The sequence below is a fragment of the Coffea eugenioides genome, chromosome 6 (genome assembly GCF_003713205.1).
Source record: "Coffea eugenioides isolate CCC68of chromosome 6, Ceug_1.0, whole genome shotgun sequence".
Classification (NCBI taxonomy): Eukaryota; Viridiplantae; Streptophyta; class Magnoliopsida; order Gentianales; family Rubiaceae; genus Coffea; species Coffea eugenioides.
In genome coordinates this window covers 24,235,649-24,255,683 of record NC_040040.1, presented here as the reverse complement: position 1 = coordinate 24,255,683, position 20,035 = coordinate 24,235,649, and the positions used below count along the sequence as shown (strand labels likewise).

At 33.3% G+C, this 20,035-nt stretch overlaps 2 protein-coding genes across 5 annotated transcripts; one reads left to right on the top strand and one right to left on the bottom strand.

Moving 5' to 3' along the window:
* Positions 1–1,934: 1,934 nt before the first annotated feature.
* On the bottom strand, positions 1,935–5,864 carry LOC113775938 (peptidyl-tRNA hydrolase, chloroplastic-like). 3 transcript variants are annotated; one of them, XM_027320991.1, is made up of 8 exons: positions 5,680–5,864; positions 4,639–4,773; positions 4,462–4,546; positions 4,272–4,339; positions 3,414–3,617; positions 2,924–3,097; positions 2,735–2,844; positions 1,935–2,216 (listed from the first exon to the last, which is right to left on the bottom strand). In XM_027320991.1, the coding sequence occupies exons 2-8, from the start codon at positions 4,744–4,746 to the stop codon at positions 2,132–2,134; spliced, it is 834 nt and encodes a 277-aa protein (XP_027176792.1). In that variant the 5' UTR covers positions 4,747–4,773; positions 5,680–5,864; the 3' UTR covers positions 1,935–2,131. The 3 variants fall into 3 exon arrangements, with proteins under 3 accessions (XP_027176792.1, XP_027176793.1, XP_027176794.1); XM_027320992.1 differs by having other exon boundaries at positions 4,639–4,735; XM_027320993.1 differs by having other exon boundaries at positions 2,201–2,216; positions 2,735–2,809.
* Positions 5,865–12,527: 6,663 nt separating this feature from the next.
* On the top strand, positions 12,528–18,672 carry LOC113775090 (probable tocopherol O-methyltransferase, chloroplastic). 2 transcript variants are annotated; one of them, XM_027319830.1, is made up of 7 exons: positions 12,528–12,636; positions 12,931–13,177; positions 16,485–16,654; positions 17,596–17,700; positions 17,868–18,068; positions 18,181–18,286; positions 18,403–18,672. In XM_027319830.1, the coding sequence occupies exons 2-7, from the start codon at positions 12,955–12,957 to the stop codon at positions 18,507–18,509; spliced, it is 912 nt and encodes a 303-aa protein (XP_027175631.1). In that variant the 5' UTR covers positions 12,528–12,636; positions 12,931–12,954; the 3' UTR covers positions 18,510–18,672. The 2 variants fall into 2 exon arrangements, with proteins under 2 accessions (XP_027175631.1, XP_027175630.1); XM_027319829.1 differs by having other exon boundaries at positions 12,536–12,636; positions 12,803–13,177.
* The last annotated feature ends 1,363 nt before the right edge of the window (positions 18,673–20,035 follow it).

Genomic DNA, 20,035 nt, shown 5'->3' with positions numbered 1-20,035 from the left:
GCAACCCTGTTATCAATTTTTAATCAGTTTCTTCGTTTCTGTGCTAGCTTTATTCAGCATTTAATGTGAATTTCTTTTGTATCAAAATTTGGAAATTTTAAGAATGTCAGTAAGAATGAATTTGGTGTTAAAAAATCTTGTTTCTAGTCCTTGTGTCAGACAACATTATGGGTAAGGTTGGAATATGGCTGTATATCTATCTTTTTCTTTATTTGTTAATCCAATTTTTGGTTTAATCCAGGGAGAAGATATGTTCATTCTTACCAAAATGTTATGTCTTTTAAAAGTAACTGTTGATCGTTTTAGAGTGTAAATGAATTCAGGAAAATATAAATTCACAATAAGATCAAAAGAAATTTAATAAATAAAAATATTAAAGTTATATAAAAAATAAAAAAGAATTAAAGGGAAAAAAATATAGAAAATAGATTTGGGTATTGGGCGGGATCAATCTAAACCTATCTCAATGTGATCCCGCCCAAGTTAGTTCCAAAACACATATGGGCAAGGTTAGGTCCATACCCATATGATTCGGTTCCATTTCGAACCCAAGCAAATTTCGCCCATCCTGCCCATTTTGCCACCTCTAATTTAGAGTGTCAATCACAAACTTAATTATGTTGATTCACCCAAACTCACGCTTCAATAACTCGTTCAAACCCACCCACTAATTTTAAATAGGTCTAAATGGGCATGAAATTAAACTCATTTAATTAGTAGGCAGTGGATTAACTCGAATCACTTATTTATACCCATTTAAAATAATTATATATTTAAACTCAAGTATTAAACAAATAAATTTGAATTTATTATCAATCTAATAATAATAAAATATTATTATTTTTTATCAGACAATATGTAAAAAAATAAAAAATTAAATTATAACCATTTAAATTCGTTTAAATAACCTATTTTGATACCTCCACAGACCACTGTCTGCTCATTGGACATTCCACCACCACTTGTTCAGCTGTTCCTTTTGTCCAGGCGGTCGCCAGTGTCTATCATTTTCGGACTCGGGGCACGGACGGTTGCACCTGCAACCGTCCCTGCCAATTTTAGTCATTATCAACTGCGCGTAACTTTCTTTGTACATCGTGTAACTTTTTTTTCACAGGATGTATTTTCACAACAGATAGTGGTGGGTCCCACACTTGACGCGAAAATCGAGTTACATGGTGTAATCTCAGCCGCACAAAATTTTGAGGGCCAATCTTGGCCCTTAACCGTGCAGGGACGGTCATACTGATGACCGTCCCTGCCCCAAATCCATCATTTTCGAATACCAGGTAAGGCTCTGACATTAGGGTCCACCTGCCATAGTGCCATCCCATTGATTAACCAAGTTACAGCGCTGTCATATTTGTCAAGCCATCCTTCATTATTGGATCTTTTATTCTATATATGGGACTGTCCTTACTGTTCCCACTACAAGAAAATTGATTTTTAGTGACAAGCCATTTTCGTCACAAAACAAGAAAAAGTCGTCACTGATAAGTTTTATTGACAACTTTCTAGTCGTCACAGAGTCGTCACTGAAGGCCCGTCGGTAAAAGTATATAGTAACAACCTTAAAAGTCGTCAGTAAATGGTACTGTTTTGTGACAACTCGTGTCATCAGTAATTGTTGTAATTTTAGTGATGACATAATATCTTGTCACTGATGTACAAAGCAATATCGTCACTAAAATTAATTCATAGTGTCAACCGGTATAAACTAATTACTGACAACTTCTGTTGTCACTAAACAGTTTTCAATTCCATAACAATAGGTGATTGTCAATGGAGAAATCTAATTCAGTGACAACACTTTGTCACCATGAAATTTGATGATTTTCCTTCTAAATTATATCTTAAAAATGAAAAAAAGACAATGCTTTACCATTAACAAATAAAGGCATCCATTACATTATGAAATGCTAAAATACCATTTTAAGCATTCGAATATCATAATCAAGTTCAATAACACCATACAAATAGATTGATAAGTAGTATTTGGCCTAAATTTCACATAGAAGTCAAGACAATTTTACAAAACAAATCCAAGTCCCCAAAAAAATGTGTTGTCGAACTTCATGATCTTATGTCGAACTCCAAGTCCATTTTATTATGCAGAGTCATCTTCATGATCTTACTGAACTTCCAGAACTTCTATGTCTTCTTGATGTATAGATCTTGTTTTGCTGCTACATGAATCCATTAGAGGCAAACAAAACCTACATTGAAAGTATAAAATAATGAAATACAATAATACCATGCCAACTTATCTTAGTAATGGACAAGTAACAATTGCAGGTATATTCTCAGATATGTCAGTTCAACTAGCAGCCATGAGGAAACATATAAAACCAAAAAAATAAACACACGTGCACACACCCCACATTAAATACTAAAAATCGAGTCAGAGAAAGTGTCTCTGTGTGTGTGAGAGAGAGAGAGAGAGAGAGAGAGAGAGAGAGAGAGAGAGAGTTAAGGAGTTGATATAGAAACAGGTGCATGCCTCTATGTATGGTTGTGTTACTTATGACCTGTACCAATATTACCCCAGACCATTCAACAAACGGAGTCATGATCTGGCTTCATTTCAGCCCACAACCTAACTAAAAACCATACCAACTGCCTAACTCAGCCCTTTTAAGTGTTCTAGTTTTTAGAATAATAACTGAAAAACTAAACTGATAATAGCTAATTAGAAGTGACAAAAGATGTGTAAAAATATAAATGGAAGTCTTACGAGTCAAGCAACTGAAACCACAGGTACTCAGACTCATGAGGATCCAAACGCGGACTGTTCCGTTGGCATAGTCCACTACAAGAGTGCAGAATGTCAAGTATGTCATTGACCTATAATGTTGAAGCATTATATAAGAACATAAGTATGCTCCTGTCACCAAGGAGCAAAGAAGTTAGGGAGACGACAAACCTCCTCCTCCTTTAAAATTGAATTGAAGTGCTTGGGACGAGAATCAGATGGGCCAATAGAAGCTTCAAGCACAATAAATTTTTCATTGAGGCCAGAAAGAATGAGCATAAGAGCACTTCCAACATCACCAACCCTTTCCAGCAAGAAGGAAGCTGCATCTACAATTCCATATTCCTGACAGAGGCGTAAACAGTTCTCTACTCTATAGCTTGACAAAATGACATGGTGACAACTCTAACTAAACCATAGATACACAAGATTAACTAAGCCATAAACTTTTAAAGGGAGAAAAATAAATTATAAGTTTTTAACACGTTAAACCAGAGCTTGCTTGTTCAACTGCACAACAATGAACATACAAGTCCATTGAACATATGTGACAGCAGCTTGCCACGCGCATGATACTTGATGTTAAGGAAATAGTGAATATGACATGAAATAATACATCCCTCCTTTTAAGAACTTCATCCACAGTTCAAGATATACTCACCTCAAGATACTGTTCTGTCACTTTATCCGTCAGCTGAATTGGCTTACTGCAGAGCAATTTTGGGAAATCATTCAATTCTTCAAGGAACGTCTTAATTCTATCTGACTGATGCTTTGCCATCCTTCCACTCGGAAAATGTAAACTACCATATTTTCTTAAGCAAGAAAATTTCAGATTTCCAGTTGTGTGAACTTCAACAAGTGTCTTCAAATAAAGAAAAAGGCTCTCTGGGTGAGAGTGTAACTGAGAAATTACCATTGTTTAAGACAAACAAAATGCTTTAAGACAAACAAAAAAGAAGATTTTCTCAAAAAGTAATTAGCAAGGGAAAAAAAAGTTTAAGACAAACACTTTCTGTGAAACATTTTGATCTTAACCATATTCCATATCGCCAACTAGTTTATCAATAGAGTTATCCTTTAAAAAGCAAATAAAAATGCTTCACAACACTAAAAACATATGAACCATGTGAGAAAGGAAACTTTTTGCCACAAACTGAAAACAATTACCAGATTACGTCATCGTTGCAACAAATTGTAGCAAAGATCATTTCATTGGCAGTCAACAAAAATTCTCTAACACTCTTTTGTTCTTTTATTTTTTTCTTGTGTGTTAGTTGATCATTATTCATTTGCTCAATCTAGATTTTGGAAATGGATTGAAAATTATAATACTAATTTTGCAGAAAAAAAAAGAAAAGGAAGAAATAGAAGGACAAACATAACTACTATCTCATATAGTATATAATTTCTTAAAATGGAAGAGCAGCTAGAGCTATCACAGGAACATAATTTATCATGATAAGCATATTCAAAATTGTCAACCTTGGAGATGTAAAGGAAATATTGAATCACTTACAGATTCACCACTGAGATTTATGTATGTTTGGGGCTTTGCAAGGAAAACAGGGACGCCATTTACAAAACCTGAAGATCAATTAATCAACTCCTGTTGTCAAACTTGGAATGAAAAGCATGCTTATTGCAAATCAGGTTCAAACACAACAACACATGCACTTGGTATACATAAGTCAAGTATCGCTACATGCCTTTTCCAAATACAGCTTTGCAGTGAACCGTGTCCATTGGAATCCCTACTGCCTCTGCAAATGCATCAATCATTTCAAACCCTACCTGTTTCAATCCCACAATGGTAGGGCAAAGTTAGACCTTCCAACAAACAAAAGCATACATCATTCTCGTAACAAGAAAATCCTCAGACATACATTATGTTGTGTTCCCTTGAATTTATCACCAGGATTCCCCAAGCCCACAAAGAGCCATGGCTGAGGTGAAATGCTGCAAAAATAGTGCCTTGACAACCTGCTAAGCATCTATTACTATTCAATTCCCCCGGTTATCTGTTAAAAAAACACAAATTACTCACACAAATAGTCACGCAATACAGTAAAGTCTCAAGCTTTTCTAAACAATGTGCTAAAGTAATGTCACAGAACCAATTGAAGCAATGAACTATTCATAATTACTATCAACAGTCACTTGCAGCTTTCAAAAATTCTTTTTTCTTTTACATAAATATATAACAAACAAAGCACAAAATTTTGTCTTCCCTGCGCCTTTTTCCTTCATGGGGATTCAATCCCCAAAAAAAAAAAATACTCAAGAGAATAAATGCAAGTGATTTAGATTGTGAAACTCAAGAGGAACCCATATTTGGGCTGATGTTCAAAACCGAGGCTTGCTATGAGAAAGCAACATTGTCCAGCATCATTGAGAAATTAAAAAAGGAATCCTTTTGGGTCAGAGTCCCCAAACATCTGCAGAACCTACAATTTTTAAAACCTACAATATTCTGAATAAGAATAAAGCAATAAATATTTTGAGGTAAATGAGTATGCTATTATGCCTCATCTAAAGCTTGTCTAATTGCCTCATCTAATTTGGTCATTATTATTCAATTCTCCCCCTACCAAGTCCAGCCGTAGCTGATTTTGTACAAAAAATCATTGGGAAGCAGCAAGTCCTTCCCAAGTGGGCCAAGAAGCAGAGGATACAATTAATCTAGGGGATTCACGATAACTAGGCAAAAATTTTTCCCTAATTTTTTCCCTAAGTTGAAATTTAGGGCAATAAAATTTCAGGGGATGAAAAGTTTAATCATGTAAATAACCATAAAATTACACCCTCAATGCAGGTTCAACAAGAATGCAGGTAGAAATTTTCAGAAAATTAAAAAAAAAAACAAGCGTAGGGCCAAAATATTTGCAAACTATCTTAGAGACAAAGAAGAGAGGGAAAGAACTAACCTTTGCTGCAGAGACTTGGAGAATTACTTGGTCTTCAATGCCAAAGAGCCACGGTACTTCACTGGTCTTCAATTGTCGAAGAGATCGAGAGTGTGGTAGAGGTGGAGATGGAGGTGAAAATGGAAGTGGAAGTGGAGGTGGAGCCGTGGAGGCAGAGGTGAGTATGGGCTGACGGGCTGAGTAAAAGTGAGGTGATTTGTGAGAGTCAGAGAGAGAGTTCAACACTTAGAAAAGTATTGTTTTGCATCTACGTAGTACAAGAGACTTGGACAAATTTGCGCCTCTTTTTTTGCCTTGAATTTTAAAATTGCGCCACTTTGTTTTTGTCTTGAATTTTAACTAGATTTGGACATCATAATTTCCCCCTTTTTACACAAGAAAAATTGGTACAATTTTGTCTTTTATAATTGTATTTGAAATATAAATTTCATTTTTATTCATTATTTTTGTGTCACAATTTTAAAAATTTTAGTATGAGTGGCAAAATTTTTAAATTCATATAAATGGAAAAGCAAGTTAATAAAATTTAACTAGTTCTTATAGGTGCTAAAACTTTATATCAATTATAACTACTATTTATAAAACTTCACTATTAATCCATTATCTTCAAATAAGAAAAAAAAATGCACAATTCAACTAATACATAAAGTGTATTAGTTAATTAACTATGGAGTTTAGGATTTATCCACTTCGATGACCGGTTCAATTTGAAAACTCTTATTTATATTCATATCAAATTAACTAATAATCATTCTAAGTTAAGTAGTCACAAGTTTATTTACACTAATGAATTTTTTATTTTTTTAATTATTTTTTATTCTAATGAAGTTATTACATATACAAGAAAATTAAACTAATAAGGAGGCTCATAAGTATACAACAGTTAAAAATCATTAGAGAACACATAATGATTACAAAAAATTAGGAGTAATAGTTGCAAAAAGTAATAAATATTTTAAATCAAACAGTGATAAGACTAGGTTGTCACTAGCGGCTATATAATGTTATCAGTGACAACAATAACAAAGTTGTCAAAGAAAGTGCTATTAATACTGACAACTTTTAGAAAGTTGTCACTATTGCAGTTCCCGCTCTCTCCATGACTCCTGGCGGGAATCGAATTGTAACAACAATGCAAGGTCGTCACTGATGTGTTGGCTTCCTTGACTCAATTGTGACAACTTGCCGTATTGTGGTTAGAGGACCCTATTCTGTGACGATTTTTTTTCATCACTGAGAAATGTTGTCACTAATGACTAAATTTCTTGTAGTGTCCCATGAAAGACTGGTCCAGAAATGTATGGCAGCTGTGAAATACGCTGGCTCTCTGAATCTTGTCCCATGAAGATATGCAGCTGAAAATCCCAACGCATTGGTTTCACGAGTTTTCCTATCCACCATGCCTGCCAATTATCTATCACCATATAATAGAGTGTTTTTAAAGTATACGGACCGACCGATTCTAAACATTGAACCGAGGATTTGGTGGGTATTCGGTCTGAGTTAATCAATTGAGTTGAACAGACATTGATCAGACCTGCTCAAAAATTGGGTTTGAATAAAGAAAATTGAGTTTTTAACTACATATTTTGTGAGACTATGAGCGGGTTTAGATTGTAATTATTGGGAAGTTTTATAGAAAAAATATAATCGTTTGGTTGTTAACGAGTGGATAAAAGAATTGAGTGTTACCTAATTGATGAAGGATAGAGTTTTTCTTATGTAGTGACTGCACCTCTTGATCACATGATTTTGGTGATTATCGATCTCTTCGATTTGGATTCCAATCTTATTCAAATATTTTTTATTCTTTCAGATTATGTCTTTCTTGTGCATTTCAATCTTTGTAATTTAACAATTGTTTCTTAGATTGGATTTTGATTCTGTTAGACTATGTCTTTCTTGTGCATTTCAATCTTTGCAATTTAATAATTGTTTCTTAGATTGGATTTACATCTTTAGTTCTGGAGAGGCCCCTTGATCTGGATTCGAGACCTGGCCAGTTGTATTTCTACTCAATTACAGATATTTAGTAATTTCATATTTTGTTACATCATTGTTTCTTAGATTGGATTTTGATTCTTTTAGATTATGTCTTTCTTGTGCATTTCAATCTTTGCAATTTAATAATTGTTTCATAGATTGGATTTACAAGTTTAGTTCTGGAGAGGCCCCCTGATCTCGATTCGAGGCCTGACAAATTGTATTTGTACTCGATTTCGGGTATGTAGTAATTTCATATTTTATTACATCATTGTTTCTTAGATTGGATTTTGATTCTTTTAGATTATGTCTTTCTTGTGCATTTCAATCTTTGCAATTTAATAATTGTTTCTTAGATTGGATTTACATGTTTAGTTCTGAAGAGGCCCCCCTGATCTCGATTCGAGGTCTGACAAGTTGTATTTCTACTCGATTTCGGGTATTTAGTAATTTCATATTTTATTACACCATTTTTCAACTCAATCAAATCATATTTTAACTTTTGTCACACTATTTTCCAACTCAGTTACATTAAAAGGCAAACTTGTGAGAAATAAAACTTGTGAGACCCCATCAACCCCTGCTCCTATTAATATTACACATGTAGATTATATTTTAAAAGGAAAATTGCCAAATTGGTCCCTTAAAGTTTCGGAAAAAAAGCTTTTTTTAGTCCATCAAAATTAGAATTAGTCAAAATAGTCCATCAAATATAACAAAAGAAAAGTATCCTTTTAGTCCGCGAGCTCATTTTTTGATCGGTCTTCTAGCCAAAAAGTGTGTGCCTTTCTTAGGTACCCACAATTTAAATAGCAAAATGGGAAAACAATTTATTTTCTTCCAAAAAAAGCACATGACAATCATATGATCACCTCCTGAATAGGGAATCGTAATTATTATCCATCAAATTCATAATCGAAGAAAGAGTAAACTACAGGTGACCTTTACACTTTCTTGTTTGATTATGGATCTGGTGGATATGAATTAAGGTTCCTTTGCTAGAGGTGTGGTTATGTGATTGTGATGTATTTTTTATTTAAGAGAAACAAATTGCGTTTCAATTTTGCCGTTGAAATTGTGGGAACCAGAGAGAAGGTGCACTTTTAGGCTTAAAAATTGATTGAAAGTGAGTTTTGGGACTAAAAGAGCACATTTTTTATAATTATTTTGATGCTTATATCAAAACCATACAAATTTACACCGAATGTATTAAAAATTATACAAACTGATTTGAACTAGATAGAATTTAACTTGCTGTATAAGACAATTTATTATGCATAATAATTGTTTCTAGATGTCTATTCTTACATTTCTTCTGAGCTTTGATTTGCATCCTATGTGACGGATACATCGAATTCGTACCGACAGATAATCAATAATGCAACTGGGTGATTCATGAGTTGACAAAGAATTCATTGCTCTTAAGTGGTAGTTGCACCTCTTGATCACATGATTCTAGTTGTCGATCTCTTCGATTTGGACCCCAATATTTTTCCAATAGTTTTGACTATTTCAGATTATGTCTTTCTTGTGCCTTTCAATTTTTACAATTTAATAATTGTTTCTTAGATTAATAACTGTCTTTTTTATGCCATTGTGCTGAAAAAGGGTACCAATAATGACAGACTTAAGAGTAAATCATAATTGAGGACAAAATTTGAGAGTTTTTATATAAAAAGTATATTATAATGTATTTCTTAAAATGTGATGTATGTAAAGTAAAAATGTAATTAGAATATATAATAAAAAAATTCTCACAAAAGTTTTTGGCAAAAAATGCAATCCAAAGATGTGGTGAGCTAGCGTTGGATGCGTCGACACTGGACCTCTATGATTGTCCGTCTACTTACTTTTATAATTAAGGTTTTCTGCTAAAAATAAAATAATGTCTTAGGTGCAACGTTGTTTTCTTGAGATTGACTCCGCAGCAACCACGTATTTCTTCTGAGCTCTAACTTGGCTCGCATGTGGTGGGTACTGTTTCCGTATAAAACAATTTGTCATGCGCAATAATGGTTTCTGGATATAGATTCTTACATTTCTTCTGAGTTTTGATTTGCCTCTTACATGGTGGATACACCCAATTGACCTCATAGTTCATACCTGCAGAAAATAATCAAAGGTATAACTGGTGATTCACGTGTGGATAAAGATTTGAGTGGTTTTCTAAGTAATAAAGAATAAAGTGTTTCTTAAGTAATAGCTGCACTCTTGATCACATGATTCTGGTTGTCGATCTCTTTGATTTGGATTCCAATCTTACTCTGTGAGATTGGATTTTGATTCTTTGAGATTACGTCTTTCTTGTGCATTTCAATCTTTGCAATTTAATAATTTTTTAAAAATGGGATTTACATGTTTAGTTCTAGAAAGGCCCCTGATTTGGATTCGGGGCTCTGTTTTGAAACTCGGACCGGACCGGCCGGTCGAACCGGGAACCGGCCAGGTAGCCGGTCCGAGTCATATTAAAAAATCGGAAATTTAAAATTCGGTCAAAAATCGGGTTTGACCGTGTAAAAATCGGTTTTTCCGGTTCAACGGTAAATTTTTTAAAAAAATTTTAAACTTTTTAATATTATGTTTTGACCCCCTAAATTGTTAAAACTTATTGATATACCTCAAATATTTGATACTTTATAAATATTGTCCTAAAATTTGATGTTATTTTTCAATTAAATTCATAATTTTAATTCTAAACTTGTTAATATTTATTAAATAATATAAATTGCTACTTGATTGTTCTAATTTCTTTGTATTTTCTTGTTAAATATATTTGAAACATCAAATATATATGAATATACCTTTATTAATATCAATATATTATTAGATATTATATATATAATATTTTAATTTTTAAATAATTTTTATTTATGACGTCATCCGGTTCGACCCCTATCGACCCCCGGTCGAACCCATTGACCCCTGACCCCTGATCTCGGCCGAGTCGCTATCCGGTCCGGTTCTGAAAACATAGATTTGGGGTTGTACTTTACTCGATTTCGGGATAAGTTAGTAATTTCACATTTTATTGCACTATATTTCAAATCAATTACAATATATTTAAACTTTTGTTATACCATTTTCCAACCCAGTTACATCGAAGAGCAAACTTGTGGAAAATAAAACTTATAAAGCCCCTGATCCCATTAATATTACACATGCAGATACTATTATAATAAAGGAAAAATTGTCAAATTGATCCCTTCCATTTTCGATAACTTTTTTAGTTCCTCACAATTAGAATTAGCTAAAATAGTCCCTTAAATATATATAAAAAAATACATCCTTTTGGTCACAGAGCTGATTTTTTATTAGTTTTTTGGCCAAAAAGTGCACGCCTCTTAGGTGCCCACAATTTTGATGGCAAAATGGGAACACAATTTATTTTCTTCCAAAAAAAAAAAAAAACAAAGCACAAGACAATCATATGACCACCTCTTGAATAGAGAATCCTAATTTTTATCCACCAACCTCATAATCAAACATGAAAGAGTAACCTGCAAGTGACCTTTATGCTTTCTTGTTCGACTATGGGTTTGGTGGATAAGAATTAGGATTCCTAGAGAAGTGATCATGCGATTGTCATCAGTTTTTTTTTTCTTTTTTTCAAGTGAAATGAATGTTCCCATTTTGCCATTGAAATTGTGGGAACCTAAGACACAGTGCGCTTTTTGACATGAAAACTAATCAAAAGTGAGTTCTGAGACCAAATGGGCGCATTTTTATTTAATATCTAAGAGACTATTTTGATTGATTTTGAATGTGAGTGACTGAAACTGTGTTTATTAAAAATATGAGGGACTATTTTGACAAACTTCCGTATAATAAAGATTGACCACTTTTTCTAGGAGTTTGGACATTATCCATTTGGAAGTATTACTATTTTGATCCTTTATTGTTATAGTTTTACTCAATTTACACTGTTTAGCTCGTTTCCATAAGGAATATTTTTTCTGGGATCTGCAAGGAAAATCAAGGGAGCTAACGGAGGACTTGCATGTGTGAACCACCATGCACGTTGCATAACAAATTTTGCTCTTTTATTATTGGGCAAAAAAAAAAAAAATGGCGACCACTAAACTATTTCTGGCATCTACTTGTAGCTACCAAACTATTTCTCGTCTCAATTTAACCACTCAACTAATTAATCAACATACCCTTGGTTATTTCATGGCATTTTGCTCTTAGTTTACAAATAAACCAAACACAAATCAAGTGTCAAAATTTAAGGGTAATCATATCCACTAAATTTCTCAATACAAATCTAAAAAGTCCAACAACCACTAAACTATTCCCCTCGTACTCTTTTGACCATTCAAATATAATCACTAAATTCTTAAATCAGTATACTAGCAGTCATTCCGTCAAATATTTCTGTTAATGCTAAGGAATGAGTTCTATGTTCATTTCACATACCCAAAACAGGACAATTTTGTAAGGTCAACTTTTTAGATTGTTTAAATTTTTTCCCATTAATATTACACATGCAAATAATATTACAATAAAGGAAAATTTGTCAAATTGTTTCCTTCCATTTTTGATAATTTTTTAGCCCCTCGCAATTAGAATTAGCTAAAATAGTCCCTTAAATATAAAAAAAAAAATGCATCCTTTTGGTCACAGAGCTCCTTTTGGTAAATTCCTTCTTGTACCTTGACATTAAATTTTATTTAATATGAATGACACATATTCTCTAGACGTCCAAATAAAGGAGATCATTGTAACCTTTCAAAAACTTGAATGGAGCAACATGAAATTGTTATAAACCTCAAAGGTGTTTTAAATAAATATCCCCATACATTGGAACACATTTACAAGCAGATTTTGTCATGCTAGTACCTTTATAGTCAATGAAAGCCAATACACTCAGTGCCACATTGTTCCCTCTCCCTCTCTCTCGTTCTTCTCACAAGTTGTCTAGCGTGCTGCTTTGCTTCTCAGGACACGTTGAAGCTTTTGTTCTTTGCTAGCTAGGTAATTATTATATACCTGGCTCTCAATTTCTGTGGTCCACTTCATTAATTGATTTTTTTTTTGTAAAAATTTTAGGGTATCAATTTCAGACGTTTGTTTTTCTTCGTTATTGGAAAAATCCAGCAGCTGTTTGCATGCTAATATATGGGATTTCTCTTTTGCTTAGATCTGGAACACTTGCTGTCTAGCAGGAAAGAATTAGTACCTGCATATTATGTGACCCTGAAAAAAAAAAAACCATCTTTCTTTCTGTCCTTCATTAGTTTGGCACTAAAACTTGAGTAAGGTTAACAGGATTGTGCGGTACAACCAACAATAATGGAGGGGGAGAAGATGGATACAGAGGGAAAGGTGGAGACAGAGAAGATGAACAAGGCAATTGCGATGGCATATGATGTCCAATCTAAAATAGTAGAGGATCTAGTTGGCGATCACTTTCATGTTGGCTTCTATGACTCTAGCTCCGTTGTCCCTGGTTCTGATGTCCATTCTGCTCAGACTCGCATGATCGAGGCGGCCCTCCGTTTTGCCTCTGTATCAGGTATATTCAACGCACCACTCTTAAGTTATGGATTGGCAGTTTATCTCGAGTTTTCTTCTCTAAGTACAAATGCTGTAGTTATGAAACAAAACTGTATTTTGCTGCAGAGCTAAGCTTTTTACTTGGGTGCAGATTAATTCCCATTAATTTCGATTGTGACTTCGTTGAGTCATCTACCCCGGCTATCAATTTGTATAGTCTCCGACCCGTTTTGGACGTGAATCTAATTAGTATAGATAGTTTAATAAAGGGCAAATTCCACTTTACCCCCGGGATTTAGCATTTTTTACATGACCCCCCTTATGGTTTCAAAAACTATACATAACCCCCTCATGATTTGGATTAAAGTGTCAAAGTGATGGGAATGATCATTCGCAACGGAGTCACCTAAAATGTCAAAAATACCCTTATGTAAAGTTGAAAATTATTTAGGATAAATTCCACTTTACCCACCTGTAGTTTAGCATTTTTTTACATAACCCCCCTATGATTTCAAAAGTTATACATAACCTCCCTATCATGAACTTTGAACTAAATAAATTGATAAAACATTTCTAATAGAAAAGGCACTTATGTAACCTTGCACCCAAATGATAAAATTGAACACTAAATAAGTGCTCTTGTCAGAATCTCTACTACATGAAATACTTCGTCGTAATCTTAAGGATTAATTTTATAAATACTGTCAGTGTATATACTATTACCATTAAATATATAATACATGTGCAAAATTTGAATTTGACAGTATATATACTTACAATGTATATAAAATTTATTCTAATCTTAAACAGCCACCTAATATTAAAGAATTATCTAAGATGGAATAGCATTTCTCTCATGGTTGTTAAAATCGCGATCCGGATCGTAGGATCGTACGATCCGGAAAGGCAAAATCGATCCGGATCGCACTCAAAATCGCAAATTCCTTGAATCTATATAGGATCGAGGTAGGATCGGTAGGATCGCATAGAATCGTACGATCCTACGATCCTACTTCGATCCTACAATTTTTTGCTAATTTGTGGAATACAAGGTTCATTTTGCAAGTAAAAATCGACATTTGGGGTAGGCTTGTAAGTTCACACTCAATTGCAGGCCTTAGTTGCAATGTTTTAACAAATTTTGCCTCAAAGTCAAAAGATTCCGTCAAAAAGCTTCGGGCCTTCTTCATCTTCCCCTCAAGCAGAGCTTTGACGTTTCTCTTCTCCTCTCCGCTGCCCAAATCAAATCCCTAATTTTAACCATCAAACCACCTCAAGCTTCGGCTACAGCTCTTACCAAGAACCCACAAGACAAATCGCTGCGGCTTCTACCAGGAACCCACAAGCTACAGTCGACAGCTATTGCAGAAAAAGTTCATCTTCTGCATTGGGTGAAAAGCTGAGCAGCAAAATCATCATCTTCCTCTCTCATACTCATACTACTTTGTAAGCGTTTAAACATGAATGCAATAGTGACTAATTAATGGCGTGTGAAATTAGGATCGAAATGTACAAATTTTACCTTTTCTCAAGCTTTTTTCGTTTACATTGTAGGAAATTATATGATACCAGGAATTCTATTCTGTTGGATGGTGCTCCTATTTTTTTTCTCAATAATTGAAATTTGTATTTGGCAACTTTAATTAGTGAAACCACAGGAAGTTTTAAATACTTGAATTAAATGATGAAATGAAATCTAATGCCAGAACTTTTTCTGCCCATTTAATATTTGAGCTTTATATATATATATATATATATATATATATTAAGTTTTTGTAATGAATGTTCAATATTTGATCGTTAACACATTCAATTCACACCTATTATGTATATGCACTTCTAACACGCATAACCTTTTTTTATATTCATATATATACCTTTTTTGATTAATATTACTTTTCTAAAAATTTCATTCTTCAACTACGTACATATTTTTCATTAATTCGAAATTGTAAACATATTATTGATCTTTTGTGATTGGCAATTGGCAATCAAAACATTCTTGAAATGTTGTCGGCTGTAACTTCTTCATCTTTTTATTACTTGTCAGATAGTAAGTAAAAAATGCTATATATTGATGAGTAACTTATTTATTTGATATCTTTTAGGATGTACAAAATGGTATATGAATTTCAATTTCATTAATTTAGTAAATTTAGGAGCTTTTGGTGGGATCTTACGATCCTACGATCCGATTCTGTGAAACTAAAATCGATCCTACGGGGAATCCCGATTTTACAAACCTTGATTTCTCGGCCAATTGCGCTAGTCATGCATCTTGTTCTTAACAACACAAAATATTGCTTACCTTCGAAAAATCAACACATAATTTTATTGGTATCACTCAAAATTGGGTCAATTTCAATCATATTTCCTGAGATTTGACCTAATTAAAAAGTATGCCTTGTGATTTGATCAGATTACAGTCGAATCCCCCAGTAGCAAAACATTTGTCAAATACCTGGCCCTCACTTTAAATACAATATTGGCAATTAAACGCAGCCCTCACTTTAATTCTATTATTTCCTTTCAAGTCAAATACTTCTTCACACATAAGAAAGAAAATAAAACTTTTAGTTCATGACCAAACAACACCATTTCAACTTTTTTTTATCAATCAGTAATATCTATACTATCTTACCCTATAGGGGAGAAATCCAACTGCGTTGTATAAAGGGCTAGAGAGCAAGCAAGTTCATCTAAACCAAAGAGGTGCTCTGACACACTTTTTGAATTTTTTTTAACTATAAGTTCTAGATGTAGGGTTTAAACTTCCGACGTACAATCTAAAGAGGAATTTTAAATCCCTTAGTTTGAATTGAAGTACCAAATTCTACACCCAATAGTACATGCACATGTAAATGGGGATAATCAATTGGGGAAGGATAAAAACAGAAGCAACATTTTGTTTTTCTTTTTTCTGTTGGTCTTTCCTCATTTTAGTGGTTTTAGTTTTTCTTTGACTACATTTGCAATGGATTTAGGTATTTGGCTATTCAAAAGGTTAGATTACAAATTGGTCAAAGTACAGGATTAGTTCTATAATTTGGACAAGCCTGATGCAATGTGAATATAAATTAAGCATAGAATTTGTTTTTTGGGGCAATCATATGCAATTTCTGTAATTGATACTCTGGGTTTAGGTCATGCACACATTGAAAAAAGAAATGGTTTGATTGCTTTTCAATGTGTCTATTTTCTTTCCTAGTGAAACATCCTCCTCATAATTTCTAGTTTTTTCTCCTCTCCAACTTGGTCGTTTTTTGTTTCATTTTTTTGTTTAGTAGTCAACCAACGGGCATTATTTATCATGAAATAATATGCAGAGGATCCATCGAAGAAACCAAGAAACATACTTGATGTTGGATGCGGTATTGGTGGCAGCACCAGGTACCTAGCAAGTAAATATGGTTCTCAATGTAAAGGCATCACCCTTAGCCCTGTTGAGGCTGAAAGAGCTCGTGTTCTAACTGCTGCCCAAGGATTAGAAAGCCAGGTTTGTATGAACTCTCCGTCTTACAATTTTGAACGATTTGCAAGAAGTTATCAATTGTTAAATCACCCTTGCCGCTCACTCTTTTTATGCAAGTGCACAATAAGTAAAAATTTTCATTCCTCCATTTCTTAAGGAATTATGACAGAGTGCATACTACTACTATGGTTTTGAAAAAGTAATAAATTGTGTTCATGAAAGCAAACCAGATACTCAAAAGTTTCAAGAATCCTAATTTGTGATAGTTTTGTTTTGATTATCCATCCTCACCTTTACTTTTTATACACTAAAAATGCAAAATTTTTGAATCCTGAATTTTAGGGGATAAAATTATCTCATAATAGAATTGAATTCAAATATGTATTATCAATAAGCTTAGGTAATGATGTTAACTCTTGAATTTGGATACATACGTATGTGTGTACATATACATATACATACATATATATGTGCGTGTGTGTATGTGTATGTGTATATATACATACATACATATATATATACATGTACATATACATATACATACATACACACACACAACATGCACACACATGCACATATACATGCATATATATATATATATATATATATATACATATATGTGTGTATGTATATAGATGTATGTATGTAGAATTAATCTTCTATGCAATAACTAATAATTTATACACTATTAGATTTAGATGAAATTCAAATTAAGATTAATTATTATGCATGTCAGTATAGAGAAGATTAACAATATATTATTGATTATGCCAAGTTTTAAATTCAGATCAAGTCACATTTCAAATAAACTTTGTAGAATGACTCGGAACTTTACTCCAAATTCCAAGTAAAAGCCACCACAATGCTAGAAAGAGAAGTAAGAAAGAAAAAGATGCAAAATCATTATGCAGATATATAGTAGTGCTGCTTTCTTTTCCTAACAGCTGCTAAAACGTACATAGCAGGTTTCCTTTGAAGTGGAAGATGCATTGAATCAGCCATTTGAAGATGGTTCATTCGATTTAATTTGGTGCATTGAATGTGCAGATCACATAAGCGACAAAACAAAGGTTATATTTCCTGTCGCAGCTTCCTTTACAATTACTATTTCTCTTTTTTTGTTTTTTTGTTTTTATCATTCTTTAAAAATGATTATCTACCCTACTTGTTGAACGTAGGTATCACATAAATGTCAATAATGTAAAATTCTGCTGATGTTATTTTCTTCTTGATGAAGTTTGTTCATGAGTTGAATCGGGTGGCTGCCCCTGGTGCTACTGTCATTTTAGTTACTTGGTGTCATAGGGATCTTTCGCCCCTTGAACAAGATTTGCATCCGGATGAGAAAAAGTTACTGACCCAAGTGGTGAGCGGAAGTCGTGCTAAGTGGATTTCTGCTGCTGATTATATGAATTTATTCAAGTCATGCTCTTTTCAGGTATTCAATTGCGTTTACTTTTTGCGGCTCATTTATTCGACCAGAATCATTATTTTTCTTCATCACAAAGTTTTCCTTTTCCCGATTATCTAAGCCTCCTGTTGTTAATTAGGAGATCAAGTATGCAGACTGGTCTCCACACGTTGCTCCACATTATGCAGAAATGAGGAAGATAACGTTGTCATGGAAGGGAATCATGTCGTATGTTAGACATGTTGGTAAGCATTGTGTATTTCACTGGCATATATAGCCAATTCATTACCATTATCTACCTTGTAATTCTTTGCTATAATTCTTAACCATTTCTCCATCTTTTCTCAATTTCAATTAATAGGATGGAGGCAAATGAGCATCAAGTTTCTGATGATGCCGTCAGTGTTCGACACATTCAAAAATGGTCTGCTTAAGTATTGCATTCTTACGTGCCAGAAGCCTCAGTAGTTCAGTTCCAGTGATGTTTAATGTCCATGCATAAATATCACTCCACAGTCGATAGTTCCTTGTTTTTCTTTCTCAAAAGCTAATTTGTACTTGTATTGTTCCTCAAAACGTGAGAATCTTTCTGATTTTGAGATTTACCATTAGAATTTTCCTTTTTTTTTTCTTTGGAAGATCTACTATATTGTGCAAATGCGTTGCACAAGATCTTGATATTTGACATTGGAGTTTCGAATATCAAAACTGATGTCATTTCACCCATAAATTTGTAAGTAGTTTTTAAGTTCTCAGGTAATAGGAGAGTAAGAGGAGCCCTATTTTCCATCCACTTTAAGGACAAAAGAAAGAACTAAAAAAAATAAAAAACTGGTCATTGTTCAAAAAGTTTAAAATGGAAAAAAAAAAAGAAAAACTAATAGTTGGTCTAGTCTCTAGTATGTTCAAAAATGCTTGATTAAACCCATTCGCTGTATACCTGTCATTAGACCTTCTGGCGAATACTTGGTTGCAGTCAAAAGCATAAAAATTTACTATTTCTTCTTTTTTTTTTTTTTGGGGGCTGGGACCACAACTGAGCGCTTTGACTCAACTTGTAATACATGTTATACCGAGAACTAGCAGACTTGGTCCACCTAAAATTGAAATAAAAAGAAAAAATTCCAGTCGAGTTGTCAAACCTGAGGTGGAACTTTTAGTTGCATATTAATCCAAGTTTTTTTACTTTTCTTTTAAGAAAAGCAAATTAGTCTAAGTTGAACTCTCTTAATTAAATGCTTAAATTTGCATGTCTCATTCTTGACAAGTCTCTTAGTGCCTGAAGCAAGTATAACTTTGAGAAAAGTCAAAATTTAGTCTCCAACGGCTGGAGATGAGAAAACCAAATAAAAATGTAGAAAAATTAAGATGCCAAGATAAATGAAAAGAGGCGTACCCACGGCCACGGATGGTACACTGCAGTTTCCAAAAGAGACATCCAATAAAAAGTTTAATTCTAACAATTTGATATCTAAGTGAAAGATGTCTTTCTTTTTCCATACTTGGAATAGTCTCTTTTTTTTTTTTTTTTGAATAATGGCAAACCCCATACATGGGGGAGGGATGTCACCTCTAAATTTTATTAAAAATGTAAATTAGAAAAGAAAGTATTGATTATTCAATACTTGGAATAATCAATACCACGTATAATAGACATACTGAAATTCGTCCGGTTTAGATTGTAATTTTTGGGAAGTTTTATAGAAAAATATAATCGTATTGAGTGTTTCCTAATTGATGAAGGATAGAGTTTTTCTTATGCAGTGGCGGCACCTCTTGATCACATGATTCTGATTATCGATCTCTTTGATTTGGATTCCAATCTTATTTAAATATTTTTTATTCTTTCAGATTATGTCTTTCTTGTGCACTTCAATCTTTGCAATTTAATAATTGTTTCTTAAATTGGATTTTGATTATTTTAGATTGTGTCTTTCTTGTGTCTTTCAATCTTTGCAATTTAATAATTATTTTTGAGATTGGATTTACATGTT